The 24,107-nt window shown below is 37.4% G+C and overlaps 1 protein-coding gene across 1 annotated transcript; it reads right to left on the bottom strand.

Moving 5' to 3' along the window:
• Positions 1-5,602: 5,602 nt before the first annotated feature.
• On the bottom strand, positions 5,603-20,585 carry LOC149245269 (uncharacterized). Its single transcript, XM_089437778.1, has 2 exons — positions 20,487-20,585; positions 5,603-6,175 (listed from the first exon to the last, which is right to left on the bottom strand). Exons 1-2 carry the CDS (start codon positions 20,583-20,585, stop codon positions 5,603-5,605), a joined length of 672 nt encoding a protein of 223 aa, XP_089293904.1.
• Positions 20,586-24,107: the final 3,522 nt, after the last annotated feature.

The raw sequence follows: 24,107 nt of genomic DNA, 5'->3' as shown, positions 1-24,107 counted from the left end.
ATGAAATCATTCATAGGGGTCTTTGCAATAGTCAAATTATTTCAAATCCATCATGGGTCTAGAGTGGTCAAGGCTCATAGCCCTATCCCATATTCATTGAACCCTAAAACCTAATTGAATATTTAGAGTTATCACAAAGGCCACATCAGGTTTTCCTAACTAAGTGCTACATCTCACGGGGGAATCACTAAGGGAGCAATACCATTCTAGATGGATTCATATTGTGGGATATATATTGAGGAATAAATGACCTAATATATTGGGCGATATATAGAGGATAAATGGGTTTTGTATTGGTTGGAATAAGAAATGAAGCTCAAAGTGATTGAAAAAATATACAGGGGCATTAGCATGTTAATAAAAAAATGGATACCTACAATATCTAGTTAAATTTGAGGTTTTTTTAATTGGTAATGTATTGGTAAGCGGTTAAATAATGTGAGGTTTAGAGGCATTTTCAAACATGTAGTCAAATTAAGTGTATTATTAAATATGCCATGAATGCACGTGATATATCATAGGTTAATTGAGTGAAACTCTCATGCTACAGCCATACTCAAGAAGTTCCACTAAGGCAAGATAGATATCTTCTTTTTTAGACTCGATGGAATCTATATACATTATTGTTACACCATTCAATATATTCAAACAACTTTCTTACTTACAAACAAAAACAATTATATTTCAACATAAAAATTTATAATTAATCATTAATATTAACATTAATTTCATTACAAATATTAGAGACAATCATGCATATAATATTCAAATATGGAACATATGTATTATAATAATAATAAGGTGCACATGTGAGTTATGTATGCAAAGTTGGTTCATACATAGCTAGTGTGACCACTAATCGTAAAAATCAACACGTGTAAGCATAAATAATATATATTGATATCAAAAAAGTAATATAGTATATCTTGCAAGGCATTAATCAATATCAAATACCAACGAAGTAACAACCATTTATCAATATCAATAATGCAAGGAATTAAAAATTGTCTTTAGATAATAACATGCAAATTTAACATTTAACATATGAAAGAGAATAATATGGGGACTAAAGTTACATAAGTAAAAGCATGTAACACTCTCTACTATTGTATATTCCCTTCCTCCCTAACCTAAATTTATCCCCCAAATCATATACCTCTTCAAGTAGGGTATTTTGTAGCGTCAAATTTCTTGACATAACTCCATATATAACCTATAAGAGGAAGTGTAAACTACCTTGACAATGTTTATTAGCAATAGGATGAATAAAATAAAAGTAGACAAAATTGTAAAATAGAACATAAAATATCTAATATAAGAGAGATTCATATCTGTCATTAATCTGATATGGTCAATGCCCACAAAGAATAGCTAGTCATTCCTTTATTCCATTGAAATGAATGAAGGGATATAACATATAAAAGAATTGTTTCAACCTCATGTTCTTTATCTCATTGTCTCCTTTCTCTGTTACAATTACCTCTCGCAATGCATGTCTATAATATAACGCCTTGATTAAAATGAGGATTTTTTCTAGGTAAAAAAGGCATGGCCATAACTTTTCAATCAAATATGTGACCTTGTGATGAACAACCTAGATTGGATACAAAATTTGAATATTTTATCAGACATGTTTAGATATCTTGATGGTGTTGGACCCACCAACATTTAGCGGATCTCCTTGGTATGAAGTCCCAACTAGACCTCACACTGTTTGGTGTAGGAGTCTCATTCGGTACAATGGCTCGGTTGCCATTATCTCAAATATTTTCCTTAGCTCTTGTTGTTAAGCACATGAGAGTGTTATGTTTGAATCTTCAGAAATGAGTTGAGTATGCCTGGTGAGTGCATAATGTAACTTGTGTTCAGGTTCTCTTACTATAAAGGGAGAGAGTAATTTGAGCCCCTAGATGGGAGGTAATAGTACCTCCTAGGGAGAGACGCAAGCAAACCAACAAGTGTGTGTCTAGCATCCAATGGAGTAGTCGATAGCGGATGCTGAAGTCATTAAAACCAAAGTGTAAGGGAAAGCACATGCACCATCCAAAAGAGTAGTCCACAAAAATGTGACAATCATTGTAACCAATAGAAAAGAATTGATTGTGTAATGTCCCATTGAGTAGTCCACAAGGATGAGACAACAATGATAAACAATACAACACATCTTCAACAATGTAAGTACTAAGATAACAAAAGTAGTTCAACTATATTAATACAGGTTAAGAAAACATTCATTACAAATGTTTAAAGAGTAGTCTTATAAACATCTAAAAAACGTCTGTGAAAATGCATTAGCCTTAACAGGCTTTTGAATTAAGCAAAACTCCCAAGAAACATATGTACACCATAAATCACTAGTCCGAGTAGTGGGACATTGGAGCCATTCCTCACTCCTCAAAGAATTGACTACAAAATCTCAAGGCTATGTGGGAGGAGCCAAGGTAAAAAGTCCTTGCTCATACAATTGGAGGGGTATATATAGCCAGTGGTGATGCTTGACCCTTATGACTCTTGGACTACTCTCGTGATTGTTCAACTTCCCATGACTTTTCAACTAACATTATTGTTTGACTTCTTGTGTGCATCCATTAGACTTCACTTTACATTACATTGAGTTACAACAAATATCACCCATAGTGGTGATGTTGCCAAGACATCTCATGACACAACTCGACATGAAATTGCTGAAATATACTGGCTAATTGTGGTGTCCATGTTAATTTGTTGCGTTGTTGAGCGATGGATGTACTCTTGGTGTGCTTTGTCTTGTCCTCCATATGGCATAGTGCTGCGGGGACTTCAATGGTCTTAGTTTTGCATGATGGTTTAATGCATGTGTCCCTTTTGCTTATTGCTTGATATGCTTGGTATGTTCGTCCATCTTCAAGAAAGTATTCTAGCATGTGTGCTGCGTTTTCATCTGATTCATCATCTCACCATGATCTACCAAAGAATTTGTTCCTACAATTCACTCATACTTAACATACCACACTCATAGCCATCCAACAGTGGGTGGCTTCACCAAGGATGAGATCTCTGACTCAACCAACAGTGTTGCTTTCCCTACAGCATCAAGCCCTTCAAAGATGAGGTATTATGTGATGTTTCTCCTCTCGACGTTTTTGATGTATTATTAGGAAAACCATACTTGTGGAAGTGACATGATGTATATGAGTCTATACCTCACTCTGTGATTATTTCTTTGGGTGATACGTTATACAGGATACGAGAGTAACCGCACCTACCGCCACCTCATTAATACCTGCCAAGAAATGTAGTAAGATCATCTCCTACACTAGGAAACTTATTTTCTTTCTGGTTCACTCTCAAGGTAATGGGAAGATCTTAGCCACATGCACGACCCCCGAGAAGGGTTCCTCCACGCAAGAGTAGTAGGTTAGGGGCATCTTTTCCTCATCCACAGGGTACTGTTGCACTGTCAGGTGAAGCATTCGTTCGATCTAACTCCTGGAGCACCTCTACCCAATGGGCTGATATGCATGGATTCTTGTATGAGAGAGTTGGTCAATATTATATATGTAATTACAATTATGATGGATTTAATTTAGATCTCCTTGCACTTGGAAGCGCAAGATCTTCAGACGTTCATGATTCGATTAATTAAGGGAGAGGAATTATGGAAAGAAGAAACAGTCACCTCTCCATTGTGGAAAATGCCAAGTCCAAGAAAAAACATGTTCAATGTCGAGTGCCACACAAGTTTTAGGTGGCCGACAATGTTTGGTTACATTTTCAGAAGGAAGGCCTTACAAGAGCCCATCAGAAACTCATACCACTCTGATATGGTCCTTACACCATTACCAAGGTTTTGGGAAACAATTCTTTGGAGCACATCATTCCTCCATTCCTTGGCTTGAACTGATTGTTCAATGTGTACCGCCCTTGACAATTCTTCCCACCATTGCTGGACACATCAAATACTTCAGAAGATCTCACCACAGAGTAGTTTCAACAAAAATTTCCTCACCCCATGGAAGCCCTGCATGCAATGTGGACCATCGCTTCCTAAGAGGGTCGGAATCATCCAAGTGGATATTGCTCGGCACTTGCCTATTCCACTTGGACCCCCAACATTGTCTCTTTCAGTTTTTTGGTTTCCTTAATTGTATCACAATTTACTCTTTTTTGCACTTTTTATGGTCCTCAGCTTCCGGAGCCACTTTGAGTCCCTAAACGACATTTTTAGCGAAAAAAGGAGAGATGGAAAGCATCTCGAATTAGCTTGCCAATTTTCTTTCACCTTCTCTTTGAGATCTTCAAAACAAGATATTTTGATAGCCAGATGGAGATCGTATGCCAAGGCTATGATCCTAGGAAGCTGATGTACCAATTTACCCAAATGGGGTCCACAATTTTGGCGCTTCATCTCCTAGGATTAGGTTTTTGGACGTTTAGGGTTTTCCATTGTTTCTCAATAATAAATAGTCCTTTGAGCCTCATTATAACACAATTCAAAGGCAAGTACCCACCACATCTCTTCTCAAAGATAGGCTACCATCGTTTGTGCTATTCTTATTTCCATTCTGTTTGTAAGCCTATTCAGTATCTGATATTAATGAAATGAAGTATTTTTTCTACTGCATCATTGTATTTATATATGTATTTGTTGCATTCATGTTTAAATCCAGATCAATTATTCCAGTTCATAATAGAACCCTAGGATATTATTAATTTATTTAAATACCTCATGTGACCACAACCACAAGGGGAGCGTTGGAATTCTAACCCACCATAGAACCACTGAAATCCAATTAATGTGAGCATAAAATTCTACTATCCATTTTCTGAGGAAGAGATCCCACGAAGCCCAATTTCATTACCAATGTGAAAGCCTTCCTACATCCTCGATCAATTGTGTAAGACATCCTATCCAACCTTTTACAAATATAATGCATCTTAGAGAGTAATCCTTTTGGAATGCGTCTGAGTAATCCTTTTACAGTTTTCGTCCCCCTGTTCTACTATTTTGTCTTCTACCCGGTCTTTATGTTGGGAGGGAGGGAGACTAGTCTAGGCAATTTAAAGGGAGCTTGCAGGCTCCTTATTGTATCTGGCATTCTAAGGCATTCTCTCGGGTCTCCACGTAATTGTTGTTCTGATCACCAGTCTGTCTGCAACCTTCCCATTACCCCTTATTCAATGGCTCATCTTCGTCAAAGAATGGGATGCCATAGAGGACAACCCCGGCGTGCTCCAACTGATTCTTCATCGGACTCGCCATGCCCCACTAGTGAACTTTGATTATTATAAATGATATGTATATAACATTCTTTTTATTTAATCATTTCAATTAAAAGCATCTTAATAAGTTTTAAAATAATTTTTAACATTTAAACTATTTTATCATTAAAATATTATGTAGAAATTTCAACCATTTACTAATAATTATTGATAATTGAATGATATTTTAGAAACATTCTTCCAAAACAAACACATATATAAGAGATTTTTATTTTTATTAATAATTAATAAATTTAATAAAATAATACAATGAAATAAATCAGTATAATTTAGAACATACCATAAGTTATGATAATGCGTTAAAGCTAAAAGGAAAATTACAGAAAAAATAAAACCTAAACTATAAGTCAATACTTATTCCGCATAGTTTAAGCAACCCAACACGGATAACAGATCTGCAAAGTGGACATGATTTTTCCTCACGAATCCACAGGAGAATGCACTTGGAATGATAGTGGTGTTTGCATGGCAATTGCTTTGCAGGATCTTCAAGGGAAAACGGCTCGTGACAAATTGCGCACACCACTCTATAGCTGCTTTCACTTTCTTCGCTAATCATGGCTAATGGCAACTTATCCACTGCTACACGAAGACTATCAGGAACAATCATGATAATTTCATCTCTGAAATCGAAGTTATAACTATTGCCCTCCAGATGTTGTTTGATCTCACGCCATGTGAATCTGGAGTTCCATATAATTTGACCTCCACTGGAACCATCGTCTGGTTGGTTGGGTTGGCCATGATACTGTATGTCTCGAAAAACAATAATATTCTCTCGAAATGTCAATGTTGTTAAATAGTCATCGCCATCGTCATATTCCCGATCATCGACTCTAACACGACGAGCGTTATCTCCGCGCCATTCACCATCTATGTCGCGGATATCAATATTCTCTGATAAACCCTCGATCTGAATACTTGGGATGAATCATCTGTCCACGCAGTTGATCGTTCAATTCCACTAATAGAAGCTTTGGGCTCTACACACCACTACCTATTCGAAGTCATCCATGGGAAAGTGTGTTAGAGATTTTGTAGGTAGTTTTCCTTTCTCTAGGAGAGGTCATGGCTATTTGTATGTCGTTGTGGATCGATTTAGAAAAATGTGTCTCTTAATGCCTTGTAAAAATCAAGTCACTACAAACTAGGCTGCTCATCTCTTCTTCCAATTTGTATGGGTACACTTTGGGCTTCTCGCATCCATTGTGTATGATCGAAACTCTCGCTTTCTTGGAGTGTTTTGGACGAGTTTGTGGAGAATGTTGAAAACTAAGTTGAAGAGGAGCATGAAATTTCATCCACAGATCAATGGATAAATATAGGTTGCCAACCATACAGTGATACACTTACTTCGAGGTTGATGAGGCAACCATCCCAAATTATGGGACGAGGAGCTTCCTTATGTACAACATGCATACAACCGGGCAGTGTATTCATCTTACTTTGAGGTTGATGAGGCAACCATCCCAAATTATGGGACGAGGAGCTTCCTTATTTTTGTGGTCAACAACAACCCCCCTCTTTGTTTAGTATTAGCAATAATATCAAGCAATGGGGGACCCTTAACAAAAAATCCCAAAAATATTTTTATCCAAATTTTTGTATTTAACTCCCTAAAAGCTAAATTCATCGCAAAGAGAGAGTGAAGAGTTTTCCTATGTGCGTAAATAAGCTGCAAAGAAAGCGATGTGAAATTCATCGCATCACATATTTTGAAAGTTCCCTTAAAAGAAAATAAAAAGGAATCGCCGACGGCCGATATGCGACGTCACATATCGCAAACGTCGCAAAAGCAGCACACAACGAGCAAATGAAAATTGCGATATTGCGATTTGCGATCTGCGATCCTGCAAACTGCGATTTTGCGATTTGCGATCTGCGACGAATGAAACTATTAATTACTGCAATACGAATCGGAAAAACCACTCATCGCAAAGTTTCTTCGGCATGATCTGTAAACCCAAAATCGAGCACTCACCTTAAGGGAAATTAATGATTGCATGCCTGAGTATCCAAAGATGATCATGTTGCGTTTTTCGAAGAGTCAATTCCTTATTAGTGTCATGATTATGCATTCATTAGAGTTTAAATCTTTCATGTCAATCTTTTCATCATATCTCTTTTCCTTTGCGTAAGTTGTAAGGCACTAACTGATATAAATCTATATGCAGGAAACATCTAAGGAAAAGGGGAAAGCACCAATACTTGAAGAACAGAGAGGAGATGCCTTCGCAAATGAATACCACATGCAGCAGAGCCGCGGAGTCTAGAGTATCACTCCACAGACACTGATGAAAATAGACTATCCAAGACTCAGAGTCAAAGGCGCACAAAAGCAGCATGTTTGCAAAAGATCCTGAAGCTCAGATTGGGTAAAGCAAAAAGAAAAACGCTGAAAAGGGATGATGCTTCAGAAAAGCCTGGAACAAAGAATGGAAGCAATTTTCAATACGTAAGATTGTTCAGGCAATGAAATCCCTAACTCATTGAGTCATTCACACGGCCGGAAACCGAAATAGCAATAGCACAATCAGTCTGAAAGAAATCTAGGTTATACTAAGTATACACACAGCAAAAAACACCCAGCCAGAGAAAGATTTTCAAAAATATCTTCTAGGTTGTCAGAAAGAGGTGCCATCTTTTGTTATTTCTACTTTCATCGCCCGAGCAAAAGGAAAAGACAACCAGCCGACTCTTTCTAGGCGAACCTCACATTGCTTACAGCACTAAGGAGCAGATACAGAAATGGTTAGAAATTAGATTCAATTTTTAGAAATAAATTTGCTTTAGTAAAAGGGCGGTCATTTGAAGCCGTTCCCTAAATTTGTGTAATTAATATTAGTTAGTTAGTAGTATTTAACGCTTCTCATGGCATTTGGAGAAGGGTCCGGAAATTTGTCAAAAAAATTGTCCTCAGAACATGCACTTTTGCACCCTCGGAGGGGGTTTTTGATGAATGGATGGATCGAGATTTATTTATGTTTGCATTTTAATGTCTGCTACTGATGTTGCACTTCTGTACTCTTAGTAGATGTTAGAAGTAAGTAGAGATAAATCGTTATTGCTTGAAGTTTGTGAGCGAAAATCAGTCATAAATGGTACTTTTATCTCTTGATTAATTTCTGTTCATATTCTTAGAGTGATATACAGCTGATTTGTTTATATGTTAATGTATGAATGTCTAGACTACCATTTGGCACTTTTGTACTGTGGAATCATTTGTTTGTGCTTGACATATGAATAACTGATTATGCGATATGCTGTTCACAACTGTTTTGCCTAACTTTTTATGCAGAATGGTTCATCTTAATTGATTTATATTCTTATGATAGCTGAATGATCTTTATTACCAGTTGTTGTATGAAATCTTTTTAGATCGCATAATGAAAGAATTTTACCCGGGTTGGTATAGATTAGATGTGCTGTTTTTGTTAGATTACAGTAGCATAGAGTCAGTTTAGAGTCTAGAATTAAATTAGTTTAAAATTACCTTTAGATTAGTATCTTCAAAATCTACACACACACACACACATCTTTTAGATTGGGAAGCTGGTCCCATCATCCCCAGTCGGACCCGCTACACCAAACGGGCAAGGAGCCACCAACCAGGTTCCCGACCGGGTGGGTATCCCCCTTGTTGTTGACCCGATTTCGGGGCCCTCAACATATTTGGTGCTAGAAGGAGGGCCCGAACTATGAATGGCAACTAAGTCAAAATCTAAATGCCATTCTGAGAGTAAATCACCCTCATCAACTCCCCCGACTTCTCCACTATGGTTAAACCCAGAGTTACAAGTCGCTCGAGTATCCACCGCTGCTACCTACTCCAATATATCAGACCAACTCATTATTGAACCCCCTGAAATTCAAACTTTGATTCGTAAACTCCAGGGATTCTCTATTTTTTCTCATAGGTCTGATAAATCTAATAGCAGCGTGACTTCGCAGTACAATCCTGCTCACCTTGTGACCAGATTGAAGAGTGAAAAATTTGGTATTCAACCAAGTGAACTCCCTCTTCCTACTAGGAAAAGAGCAAGGAAAGCACCACCAGAGTCTGACCGTGAGACTCTTTCATCCACTTTGTCCATTTCAACACCCTCACCGCGAAGTCAACCACCCACATCCTCATCCCAAATCACTCATCCATCTTCCACACTTCCTCTTCAATCATCAACGATCATAATACCTTCATCTTCTCAGCATTAGGGACCGTCTTCTGCACTCTCATTAACTAGCGGCTCAACGATGGCCCAGTCTCCATGGAACAATCCTGGGGCAGTTTTAATGCCTCCACCCCTGAGCCCAATACCCGCCCATCCTGAGAAGTGGCTACCTAAATTCAATCCAGAAATAGGCATGATAGCTGAAGAGCATATCAATAATTTCATGCTTTCTGTTAATCTCAACGGAGTTACCAACAAAGATGCTGTCGTCCGACTTTTTCCTTACACAATGCAAGGAACAGCCGGGTCATGGTACTTTTCGTTACCTTCCGGGTCCATCACAAGTTGGGACATTTTTCAGAGTCAATTCCTCACCAAGTTTGGCGATGACAGATCAACAGCGACATTGATCAATGACCTATCTAATCTTAAAGTTGAGGCTAGAGAACCCATTAAAGATTTCAATTTACGGTTCAATAAGATCCTCAACAAGATTCCCGCTGTTTCTCAACCCAGCGAGGAAGTAAGATGTGAATGGTACATCACGGCCTTACCATCTAACTTCGCTATCTTCGTAGATAGGGCAAACAAGACCACTTTAGTTGAAAACTTAACTGAGGCGTTAGCAGTAGAAAATCGCGTAGTCGCCCTAGAAAAGAGATCTGCAATAGAAGAACGCAAATCTAAGAAAATCTCTTTCAAAGAAGACACCAAGAAGAAGCAAACGAAAGATCCTTTCGATATGGAAGGATTACAAAAGGTGTTAAAGGCCATGTCCAACGAGATGATTGATATAAGAAAGCAATTAGCAGAAACTTCTTCAAAAAAGCCCTACAGATCTTTTAAAAGAAACCTTCCCATGGAGGTGAAACCACCCAATGCTGTCTCAAATGTCGAATCTGAAGAAGAAGAAGAAGAAGAGAATACCACTGAAGGGCAGACCAATGATGAAGAAGTTGTGGAACTACAAGGAATGTGGGATTTCATCCTCCCACAAGAAGAGGATCAAGAAGCATTTTCGGTTAGCACACGAAGCAAAAATCAACTTGATCCTCCCCAAACTACCCCTAAACAGAAGGGCGCAAGCCCCGCAACAAAAGATAAGGTCGCAACAAAGAAAACAACCGCTAGAGCGACCCAATTTAGCCCAGTCCAATCAGATCAAGCACCTCCATCAAGAACACTGATAGTGTCGGATGAAATGGAGTATAACATTATCGATGACATGAAAAAGACTAGGGCTAATATCACTCTTTACTAATTGAGCAAATTGAAACATCAACAGAAAATAATGATGAAGGAATTACATGCCGTGCCTACTACATCTTTACCTACAGCTGTAGATTCCCACAACATGGGAAGACCTCCAACCAACATGATCATTAAGATTGATCCGAATGACATTGCCTTGATTGGAGGAAGGTCAAGATCCCATACTCCTCCTTTTCTCCTCACTTATGAAATTTTCAATAAAAACGTGCACAATTGCCTGATTGATTCGGGTGCTTCAACGAATATTCTACCCAGATCAATATGTGCCAAATTGAATGTTCAGCCTCAGAAATCTGTAGTGCGCATAGTTCAACTCGATCGATCTCAAGTCGAAGTGATTGGTGAACTTAACCAGGTGACCATAAGATTGTTGTCTAACCCGAAAGTATGTCAGGTTATCGACATTCTAGTAGCTGATATCCCTAAATTCTATGGTTTAATTCTTAGCAGGGATTGGTCGAGAAACTCCACGGATATTTCTCAACCGACTGGTCGCACATGTGGTTACCCTACAACGACAAACCCAATCGAATAAAGGTTGAATGAGAATTGCACCAAAAGTACATAGTGACAGAATTGGAAGGAGAGAACGAAGCAATAGCATACAATAGCAGTATCATAGGCAATTACTCGGTAGATTCTTTCCTCGGCAATTTCAATGCTCACACTTCACCTTACTTAGAAAATTCAGTTGTGTCCCAAGTTGAAAACGTTTCCCAAACTGATGATTCAAGGTGTTTTAATTTTTTAGATAGTTCTGTAAATACATCTTTATTTTGGAAATTATATTTTGATGGCTCTAAATCTAACGAGGGAGCAGGAGCAGGATGCGTTCTGATTAACTCAGATGGGAACAAGACCATGCTTACATGCAGACTTGAGTTCGATTGCACAAACAATACAGCGGAATACGAAGCCTTGGTGCAAGGCCTATACAAAGCAATCGGCTTGAATGTTAAGTATCTTCAAGTCTTTGGAGATTCCGAAATTGTCGTCAAACAGGTACGTAACACCATACATTTCCTGTCAAGTCATTTAAAGCACTATCAATCTTTAGTACAAGATCTGACTTCACATTTCATAGCATTCAATATTTTGTCAATCCCAAGACTCCAAAATGCGAGCGCAGACCTGTTAGCTAACATAGCCTCTAGACTGATTCCCTCTGAAGATTTTAGTCCCGATAGGTTTTCAATAGAATTAATCTTTAAACCATCCATCCCTGACAACATCACCAACTGGAGAGTATTCAATGACAATCCAGACATCGTAAATTTCCGCACTTCTGAAGGATCCTACTCAAATCAAATAATTGACGAAGACCATCATGATCACCAAATTCAACAAAATAGCACTGATAACGCTATACCTAAATCGGTGTTTTAGTTAGAAGATTTGTATGATTTGAAAAGTCGGTTTAAAAGGTCTGCCAATTCTAAACTCTACAGTTCAACTCTGAACTATGAATTAGTGAACCTAGGAACCGATCAGAAGCCGCAAAACGTTAATCTAGGCCACGGCCTGGCCCCTGAAGAAAAATCAGCATATATCCGTCTTCTAAGACAATTCAAAAACGTTTTTGCGTGGAATTACGATGAGCTGAAAACATACAGCACTTCTATCATTCAACACACTATCCCTATGATTGACAATGAAAAACCTGTCCAGCAGAAGCTCAGAAAAATTCACCCCAACTTAGAAAATCAGATAAAGACTGAGCTAAATAAATTGTTGAGAGCCAGAATAATTTTCCCCGTCAAACACTCCAAATGGGTATCCAATATGGTGCCTGTTATGAAGAAAAACGGAGATATTAGAATCTGTATTGATTTCCGGAATCTCAACAAAGCCTGTCAGAAGGATAATTTTCCCTCCCACCTATGGAGCAAATACTACAGGCAGTAGCGGGCTCAGAATTAATGTCTTTCCTGGATGGATTTCCAGGATACAATCAAGTGCTGGTGCATCCCGATGATCAGTTGAAAACCACATTCCGAACCAAGTGGTGCACATATGCATATCGGAAGATGCCATTTGGTCAGATCAATACCGGCGCTACCTTTCAGAGAGCCATGGACATCGCGTTTAAATGTTTGGTCAATAAATCGGTAGTGATTTACCTGGATGATATAACAGTGTACTCCAAGAAGTGAAGCGACCATCTCAAAGATTTGAAACAGATCTTTCAAATATGCTTAAGGTATGGAATTTCACTTAACCCAAAGAAATCTTTTTTCGCATTAAATGAAGGGAAATTGCTCGGATTCATAGTGTCGAAATCTAGTATTCACATTGAACCTGACAGAATCAAAGAAATTTCCGAAATATCCAAACCCCATAACAAAAAGGCCATGCAATCTTTCCTTGGACAAATCAATTTTGTAAAAAGGTTTGTCCCTGCTTTTTCACGTATTATTTCTCCTTTACAAAATATGATAAAAAAGAATTCAAATTTTAAATGGGGCATAGATGAGCACGAAGCATTCAACTTGATCAAACAAGCTATCATCAACGCTCCATCTTTAGCTACCCCAAATTTTTCAGAATATTTCATCTTATACACTTTTGCCTCAGAGAAATCTTATGCCACGATTTTCACTCAAGTAAATCAAGAAAAGGCGGAAGCTCCAATCGCATTCTTTAGCTCGAACTTACAAGGTGCTGAGCTCAATTACTCAGACGTGGAGAAACAGGCTTATGCTATTTTCAAAGCGATCAAATATTTCAGACCTTTCTTACTTAAAGCCCATACCAAAGTCGTAGTACCATTTCCAGCAGTAAGAAACCTTTTGGTACAGAAGGATGTGGGCGAAAAGAGAGCAAATTGGATTACCGCTCTACAAGAATACGATCTTGAGATCAAACCAGCAAACATCGTAAGAGGTCAAGGTTTCTGCAAGATGTTAGCTGGAGCATCGCAAATTCCTGAGAACTCATCCGAAGAGGTACACACGTATGAGGTAAGCCTAAACGACGCAGAATCATTATATGCGGACACCATTTATTATCTTAAGAACGGGTATGCTCCATCGCATTTGGATCACACCAAGAAAGGAGCTCTAAGATTGAAAGCTAAACAATACCAGCTCATAAATGATGTTCTGTTTAAAAGGAATTACGATTCTATACTTCTTAGGTGTCTTGAGAAAACTGAAGCCGAAAAGGTTTTGCAGGAACTCCACGATGGACCAGCAGATGGACACTATGCTGGAGAGACTACTGCGGATAAGATCTTATGTGTAGGATATTATTGGCCCACGCTGTTCAAAGACTCATACAATTACGTAAGGAAATGCCAAATCTGCCAGACTGCTACGGGGAAACAAAGGAAATCGTCCATGCCTCTACAGCCGGTCAACATCGAGCAACCATTCAACCAATGGGGCTTGGACATAATAGGTGAGATCGTTCCTCACTCTTCTAAGCAACATAGGTATATCCTCACAGCAACAGATTATTTTACTAAATGGGTAGAAGCAGTTCCTCTCAAGAAAGTTAATTCTGAAAACATTATTGAATTCATAGATCAATTTATCATCACTAGGTTTGGATTGCCAATGGCCTTAATGTTTGATAATGCATCATACTTTTCTGGAAATGCAATGACTGAGTTTGCATTGAAAAGAGGGTTCAAATTGAAATATTCTGCCAATTACTATCAGCAAGGTAATGGGTTGGCTAAATCAACAAACAAAAACCTAATCAGGATTATCAAAAGAACAGTCGACCAAAACCAAAAGAATTGGCATAAAGCGCTGATAAATTCTTTATGGGCAGATAGAATCACGAAGAAAGCTTCAATCGGCACTTCTCCCTTTAATTTAGTTTATGGGAAAGAAGTGGTTCTTCCAACTCACTTAGTCATTCCCTCTTTGTCTTTAGTACAACACATCGATGAAGTATCTACTTCCTCTTTGCAATTAAGACAAATGGAAATAATCAAACTAGAAGAATGCTGAGAACAGGCTAAGAAAACCCATGCTCACCACCAAGCGCTAATAAAATCCTCTTTTGACTCAGCCATCATAACCAGAAAGAACTTTCAGATGGGAGATTTAGTTTTGAAATGGGATAAGGCTCATGAAGAAAAGGGAAAACATACGAAATTTCAGAAGTTGTGGCTTGGTCCTTTTCAGATTGTAGAAGTCATAGGCCCATCGACGTTTGTGTTGCAGGATTTGGCAGGTAGAAGAGATTCTTTGCCTGTGAATGGACAAATTCTTAAAATGTATTTTCCATAGAAGATCACTCTTCTATTTTTTTTGTAGGATAGTTTTAGTTTCTTTTATTTTGTTTTCTCTTTCTTATAAATAAAACCAGTTGTAAATGATCATTGAATAAGATTCATGAAAGAGCACACTAACTCTCTATCAGATTTTGATTTCACTTGTAAAAATAGCAAAACTTTTCGAAAAATCTGATTTTTATTATTGACAGATAGAGTTAACTTTAGCCTGAATAATGATATTAGTTTCAACCTTTCAAAAGGCTTTGATGAAATCAACCTTTGGTTGAAAATTGTTCTATCCCAGCACAATGAAAGGTATCATCAATAATAAAATAGATATTCTCTACAAAGCTGTTATTTTCAAAACTCTATTATTGTCGTCCAGAGCTTTCTTGAGGAAAAACAATGACTTCCTCCCTACCAAAGGAAACCGCAACATTCAGAGAAACAATCCGAGAAAGCACTATATCTCAAAGAATAAGAGGTCTCATCACGAGCCGGCTTATCATGATCACAAATATTATAACTTGCTGACTTTGCCAATATTGTCTATCAAAACAGCGCAACGACTCAAGATTGTTGCAATCAAAAGACAAGGGGTCTCATCACGAGCCAGCTTGTTCAACAAAAGTGTAAATCAAGTGAATGACTGTGTCATAATTTGGCCACCAAACTAAGACATTGTTCTTTAGAGAGTAAAAAAGGAAAAAGTGCCAAAAAGGATTTTTCTCTGAAATGTTGTAAATAACCTCAAGCAGGAAAAAGGATCTTTTCTGGATAACATGGTAACCCTGTTGAGGCTATGGACGCTTGCGGGCAGCAGAGGCTCTACCTACGACAAATGAACATATTTTAAAGCCATTACGCAGAGAAGACCTTATTTTATCTTTTAAAAAAGGACCGAGTAATGTCTGGTATGAATGCAAGAACTAAGCCTAGGGAAGCAGACAATTGGAATAAGAGAAGGGTTGAAACAAAGTATCATTGACAGGATGAGGGGTAATCTACTCTAGCTGTCCATATCAAAATTTAGACATATGAAAATTTTTCTGTTTCGGAAGTGGAAATGTCAATAGAAAAGCAGAGATAACTGGTTCTTCACAGTGAATCGCCATTGTTGTGGTCAACAACAACCCCCCTCTTTGTTTAGTATTAGCAATAATATCAAGCAAAGGGGGACCCTTAACAAAAAATCCCAAAAATATTTTTATCCAAATTTTTGTATTTAACTCCCTAAAAGCTAAATTCATCGCAGAGAGAGAGTGAAGAGTTTTCCTATGCGCGTAAATAAGCTGCAAAGAAAGCGATGCGAAATTCATCGCATCGCATATTTTGAAAGCGCCCTTAAAAGAAAATAAAAAGGAATCGCCGACGGCCGATATGCGACGTCGCATATCGCAAACGTCGCAAAAGCAGCACACAACGAGCAAATGAAAATTGCGATATTGCGATTTGCGATCTGCGATCCTACAAACTGCGATTTTGCAATTTGCGATCTGCGACGAATGAAACTATTAATTGCTGCAATACGAATCGCAGAAACCACTCATCGCAAAGTTTCTTCGGCATGATCTGTAAACCCAAAATCGAGTGCTCACCTTAAGGGAAATTAATGATTGCACGCCTGAGTATCAAAAGATGATCATGTTGCATTTTTCGAAGAGTCAAGTCTTTATTAGTGTCATGATTATGCATTCATTAGAGTTTAAAGCTTTGATGTCAATATTTTCGTCATATCTCTTTTCCTTTGCGTAAGCTGTAAGGCAGTAACTGATATAAATCTATATGCAGGAAACATCTAAGGAAAAGGGGAAAGCGCCAATACTTGAAGAACAGAGAGGAGATGCCTTCGCAAATGAATACCACATGCAGTAGAGCCGCGGAGTCCAGAGTATCACTCCACAGACACTGATGAAAATAGACTATCCAAGACTCAGAGTCAAAGGCGCACAAAAGCAGCATGTTTGCAAAAGATCCTGAAGCTCAGATTGGGTAAAGCAAAAAGAAAAACGCTGAAAAGGGATGATGCTTCAGAAAAGCCTGGAACAAAGAATGGAAGTAATTTTCAATACGTAAGATTGTTCAGGCAACGAAATCCCTAACTCATTGAGTCATTCACACGGCCGGAAACCGAAATAACAACAGCAGAATCAGTTTGAAAGAAATCTGGGTTATACTAAGTATACACACAACAAAAAACACCCAGCCAGAGGAAGATTTTCAAAAATATCTTCTAGGTTGTCAGAAAGAGGTTCCAGCTTTTGTTATTTCTACTTTCATCGCCCGAGAAAAAGGAAAAGACAACCAGCCGACTCTTTCCAGGCGAACCTCACATTGCTTACAACACTAAGGAGCAGATACAGAAATGGTTAGAAATTAGATTCAATTTTTAGAAATAAATTTGCTTTAGTGAAAGGGCAGTCATTTGAAGCCGTTCCCTAAATTTGTGTAATTAAGATTAGTTAGTTAGTAGTATTTAACCCTTCTCATGGCATTTGGAGAAGGGTCCAGAAATTTGTCAAAAAACTTGTCCTCAAAACATGCACTTTTGCACCCTCAGAGGGGGTTTTTGATGAATGGATGGATCGAGATTTATTTATGTTTGCATTTTAATGTCTGCTACTGATGTTGCACTTCTGTACTCTTAGTAGATGTTAGAAGTAAGTAGAGACAAATCGTTATTGCTTGAAGTTTGTGAGCAAAAATTAGTCATAAATGGTACTTTTATCTCTTGATTAATTTCTGTTCATATTCTTAGAGTGATATACTGCTGATTTGTTTATATGTTAATGTATGAATGTCTGGATTACCATTTGGCACTTTTGTACGGTGGAATCATTTGTTTGTGCTTGACATATGAATAACTGATTATGCGATATGTTGTTCACAACTGTTTTGCCTAACTTTTTATGCAGAATGGTTCATCTTAATTGATTTATATTCTTATGATAGCTGAATGATCTTTATTACCAGTTGTTGTATGAAATCTTTTTAGATCGCATAATGAAAGAATTTTACCCCGGGTTAGTATAGATTAGATGTGTTGTTTTTGTTAGATTACAGTAGCATAGAGTCATTTTAGAGTCTAGAATTAAATTAGTTTAAAATTACCTTTAGATTAGTATCTTCAAATTCTACACACACACACACATCTTTTAGATTGGGAAGCTGGTCCCATCATCCCTAGTCGGACCCGCTACACCAAACGGGCAAGGAGCCGCCAACCAGGTTCCCGACCGGGTGGGTATCCCCCTTGTTGTTGACCCAATTTCAGGGCCCTCAACACTTATGTACAACATGCATACAACCGGGCAGTGTATTCATCCACTCAGAGCTCAGCATTCGAGACATGCTTTGGATATCTTATAAAGGATCCCTTAGACATAGTCTTTGGGAGAGATGAATATTTTATTGGGCAAGGTGACACGGAAAAAACGTGGAAGTTCATTCAACAAATTTATATGATTCATCAGGCAGTGTAGGAGTAATTGGAGAAAATTCAAGCTCAATACAAGGGCAGACATGACAACCACTAATTCGATCACCAATTCTAGGTTGGAGACAAAGTGTGGCTCCACATCGGAAAATATACTATGAAAGGGAAAGGAAAGAAGTTGAGAAGAATCTACTATGGCCCATTCACCATATTACAGAATATTAAAGACAATGTTTTTTGTCTTGATTTATCAGCATACATGTAGACGTACTCAGTGGTGAATGTTGAAAATTTGTAGCTTTATGAGCCTTCATTGATCATGGACACCGAAGAGGTTCGACAAGTTCCTATAATGGATGATTATGCACCTAAATACTTAGAAAAGATACCGGAGGACGTCATGCTTGACAGAAAAACCATGACTTCATGACGAGGAGACAAGGAGTACCTTCGTATTGGTTTCAAGGAAATTCATCCAAGTAAGGCTCGATGGATTGAAAATGTGAGGGAGCAATTCCCTCACTTTCCAATTGGTTGATAAAGTTTTTTGTGGCCCAAAATCTCATTAGTGGGGAGGAATGATTTGGGTGCTTGTAGAAATAGAAGTGGCATTGAAATATCTCAAAAATAAAAATCATCATATTGAAGTGAAATAAGGACTAGATCGTAGTGCTCATCGTCCTGATTCCAACGATCTGAACAACACTTAAATCCAAGTTTGTATGCTCAAGTTATAGCTGGTCAAAGTTCTGGTCAAACATGGCCAAGTGGCAGGAACTCAAACTTACCAACTAGGCCCAACTGTCACATTACACATATAACATATATATTAATGGGTGGGTGGTCCACTCATTAACAAACCCGCCCTACTCGACAATTGTCACCATATGATGATTCAACACAGTTTGAACCCACTCGACCCACATGGGACAACTCACCAACAAGTAGCCCCATATTACATTCAAATGAAAAAAAAACAATCACTCTCTATATTTAAATGGAGTTCGAGCCATAACTGGGGTGTAGTGGGTTTGAACAAATTCCACCCACAACCATCCCACTAAATTTTCCACTGTTTTTCAATGAGCCATCAACCTGCTTAATAAACTTCACCTGGAATATTATACTTAACCCTCACTCATGCCATTCGACCAACCGATGGAGAGGAGAGTGAGGTTTAACTAGCATAGCCAGGAGTGGTCCAGTAGTGGTAAAACCCTGAATAGGGGCATCTTTTGATGTTTAGAAGATTCCTTTGAGGTCCAGAAGTGCGAATGTCATAATTTGGTAAATTTATAGTCATTTTTATACCATTCCATGCCACAAATCCAATGGTGATGTCTATTTATGCATCTGAGCTCTGCAGTTTTTGTCCATGACAGAGATTGGAGGTATAAGGTTCATTTATGTAATTTGATTGTGATTCATTTCTCTTCTATCATTTAGTGAAAGAAGGCCTCCCCACATTGAACGGGGCCCAGAGATGTAGCCCACATTGGGAGAACTTCATAATCAAATCGTTTTCGTGTCTTTGATCTCATGGTTGCTTTATGATTTCCACTTATTTTCATGTGTTTAAATTACCTAGTTATATGCTCTTTTATATGAAATTGTGTATGCATCGTTGAAGTCAAAATATCTGGATCAACCTCCTAGTTTAATTAGTATTGAAGATATTATTGGGAATGAGGAGGATGAATCACATTGTACTCCAGCTACTGATACTCAACTAAGACTTTTTCCAAGAGTTTCTTACAATCCTTTCCAACCTCATCCTTCGTATTCAAGCCCCTTGGACATTTTAGATCAAGGTATCCCTTATCTCACTACATTCCCTTTTACTATTCACTCAGAAAAACCATGTTAGAAATTCCTCCTCGAGTCAACCTATTAAAACCTCTATTTTTACCAACTCTTTGAAGTCATTATTTTATGGTGGTCCTCCAGTTCTTCCTTGGTACCAGTCACTTAGTTGAACTTTTTTAGGAGCTACTCCTTCCCCTACAGTTTCTACTTGGTCATCTGGTTTATCTACATCTAATATTCAGAGCATGACATCCATGCCTAAAGCACCTTTTGCATCAGACTAATATGTTCGCATGCCTAAAGCACCTTTTGCCTGAGCTTCCACTCCTAGGGCTCTCATAACAATGAGAACTAATCCTCTCAGATATTCGTCATTATCATTTGCATACCTGTCTCGATATATTGCTTGCATTGTTTCCAAACAAACTAGTTCAAATATAGAAAACTTCTGGCACTCCTCTAGTGCATGAAACTCCTAGTCTATGAAATTGTTAATAGGAAATGAGAATATTGATCTTGAAATCCTTTATTAATAGGTTTAAATAGTGTTTTCATTTGGGTTGGAGTTTTGATAATTCTTTTAAGGCGACCTTGGGGTGTGCCATTGTATTTTAAGTTGTTAAACATGGGAAAGTAGTTTTGCATAGAGGTAAGCTGATGCACTTTATCAGATTTTATCAGATATGTAATGAGACAATTTTATGAAAATATATAATTTATTGAAATTAAAATTTTTTGCTTTTATATTTACTTGTATTAAATTATTTATAGTTCTTAATGTAATTAAAGCTTAACCTGCCAAATAAATATTATCTATGAAATTATTTATTTAAATAAGATGGACTAATTACGCTAAAATTACACTTTCAATATTTATTTTTAATGAAAGAAGAAAATTTATAAATTTAAAATCAATATATTTTGACTATAAAATGGATTTCCAATCATGTAAAATTGTTCCTCGTCATGATTTCATTAAAGACTTTTATGGATACATCATGTAACATTGTTTTGAATGTGTCAAAAACATTTAAGAATATAACATTAGAATTTGGAACCAAAATCTTACAAGTACATAAATCTAATTTTGAAATTTAATAATTAAAAATGATAAAATATAGAAATATGGATAATTTGTTCGAAAAATATAGAATCAAGTAAACACATCACCACAAAAAATATTTAACATTTTAATAATAATAATAACCTAGCTTATACATTGTTGCATCTATTCAACATAATAATTTTTTTAAACTTGGAAATTATTTATTAAATTTAATTACTAATTATAAAATCCTTTATAATTTATAGTACTTTGGTTTACAAATTTTACCACTATGAGAAGAAACAATTGAACTATTAATAATGCTTATCTTGCTTATTTATACTTTTTGTTTTTATGTTTAACAACATAACTTCTATTTTGAAGGCAGTTAAACTTTCCAATTTTAGGGGAGACATCCAAATATATGAATAGCTCACTATAATAGATCATGTAACATTGTTTTGAATGTGTCAAAAACATTGAGGAATATAATATTATAATTTGGAACTATAATTTTACAAGTACATAAATCTAATTTTGAAACTATATAATTAAAAATTATAAAATATAGAAATATGGATAATTTGATCGAAAAATATAGAATAAAGTAAACACATCACCACAAAAAATATTTAACATTTTAATAAGAATAATAAAGTAGCTTATACACCCCGGATGCGGGTGACTGAAGCGGCATTCAACTTGAGAGGACTGGGGTGGGGCGAGGCAACTCGACACATGCCCACCCAGTACGAGGTGTTAAATGTTGGTGAAAGTATTAGCGCCTGGCATGCACCAAGCAGGTTCATTACATTTCCTGTCAGGTGATCCAAGCTCATTCTCTCTGCCCACTGCAATGGGTCCTCCCTCCACACGCTGCTACTTGCAAGAGATGACGACGATCAACAATGCAGCAGTTATGAATGTGGTTTTTTGCGACAGGTTTGGCAAGCTTAAGGAGGGGCACTGCCCTGCGTTCATGCTCAAACTTTGCGAGTTTTTGGTTTGCGCTCATCCCATGGTCTCTGTTCGAACTCCGGTACTTTCAGAAGTTTCTGAGCCTTTGACAAGGAAGCTCTGTTTGGCCTTCCAAGGGCCGCTCCTCTGGCTCATATCATTCCATGGGAGGGCTCTAGGTCTAAGTCTGAAGATTCTCGGGTTGATTTATTATCTTTTTTTCTCTGTCCTAGCCGCGGGTTCTTGTGGAATGCGTCTGAGTAATCCTTTTACAATTTTCGTCCCCCTATTCTACTATTTTGTCTTCTACCCGGTCTTTATGATGGGAGGGAGGGAGACTGGTCTAGGCAATTTAAAGGCAGCTCGCAGGCTCCTGATTGTATCTGGCATTCTAAGTCATTCTCCCGGGTCTCCACGTAATTGTTGTTCTGATCACGAGTTTGTCTGCAACCTTCCCATTACCCCTTATTCAATGGCTCATCTTCGTCAAAGAATGGGGTGCCATAGAAGACAACCCCGGCGTGCTCCAACTGATTCTTCATCGGACTCGCCAGGCCCCACTAGTGAACTTTGATTATTATAAATGATATGTATATAACATTCTTTTTATTTAATCAATTCAATTAAAAGAATCTTAATAAGTTTTAAAATAATTTTTAACATTTAAACTATTTTATCATTAAAATGTTATGTAGAAATTTCTACCATTTACTAACAATAATTTGTACCATTTACTAATAATTATTGATAATTGAATGATATTTTAGAAACATTCTCCCAAAACAAACACATATATGAGAGATTTTTCTTTTTATTAATAATTAATAAATTTAATAAAATAATACAATAAAATAAATCAGTATAATTTAGAACATACCATACCATAAGTTATGATAATGCGTTAAAGCTAAAAGGAAAATTACAGAAAAAATAAAACCTAAACTATAAGTCAATACTTATTCCGCATAGTTTAAGCTACCCAACACGGATAACAGATCTGCAAAGTGGACATGATTTTTGCTCACGAATCCACAGGAGAATGCACTTGGAATGATAGTGGTGTTTGCATGGCAATTGCTTTGCAAGATCTTCACGGGAAAACGGCTCGTGACAAATTGCGCACACCACTCTATAGCTGCTTTCACTTTCTTCGCTAATCATGGCTAATGGCAACTTATCCACTGCTACACGAAGACTATCAGGAACAATCATGATAACTTCATCTCTGAAATCGAAGTTATAACTATTGCCCTCCAGATGTTGTTTGATCTCACGCAATGCGAATCTGGAGTTCCATATAATTTGACCTCCACTGGAACCATCGTCTGGTTGGTTGGGTTGGCCATGATACTATATGTCTCGAAAAACAATAATATTCTCTCGAAATGTCAATGTTGTTAAATAGTCATCGCCATCGTCATATTCCGATCATCAACTCTAACACGACGAACGTTATCTCCGCGCCATTCACCATCTAAGTCACGGATATCAATATTCTCTGATAAACCCTCGATCTGAATACTGGTTCTGGGATGAATCATCTGTCCACGTAGTTGATCGTTCAATTCCCAAGGATCGTGTGGGGAATATATAGAAAACTTATTAAACCTCACAACAGACATGAAGTTGTCATCTTCAATTCTGCTCGTTAGGGTTGTTGTAGCCGTCGTTGAGCTTTGCATAGCAGGAGGAATAATACCTCCATTTTCCTTAGCATCTGCTTCTAGGGCTCTAATAACAGCGAGAATCGATCCTCTCAGATATTCGTCATTATCATTTGCATACATGTCTCGATATATTGCTTCCATTGTTTCCAAACGAAATAATTCAAATATAGAAATTTTCTGGCACTCGCATGAAATCGTTAATAGGAAATGAGAATATTGATCTTGAAATTGCTTTATTAATAAGTTTAAATAGTGTTTTCGTTTG

This window comes from Pinus tabuliformis, chromosome 7 (assembly GCF_031772625.1).
Source record: "Pinus tabuliformis cultivar Carrire ecotype Pingquan chromosome 7, CPIR1, whole genome shotgun sequence".
Classification (NCBI taxonomy): domain Eukaryota; kingdom Viridiplantae; phylum Streptophyta; class Pinopsida; order Pinales; family Pinaceae; genus Pinus; species Pinus tabuliformis.
Note: the sequence above shows the minus strand (reverse complement) of the source record. Positions and strands in the feature narration are given on the sequence as shown.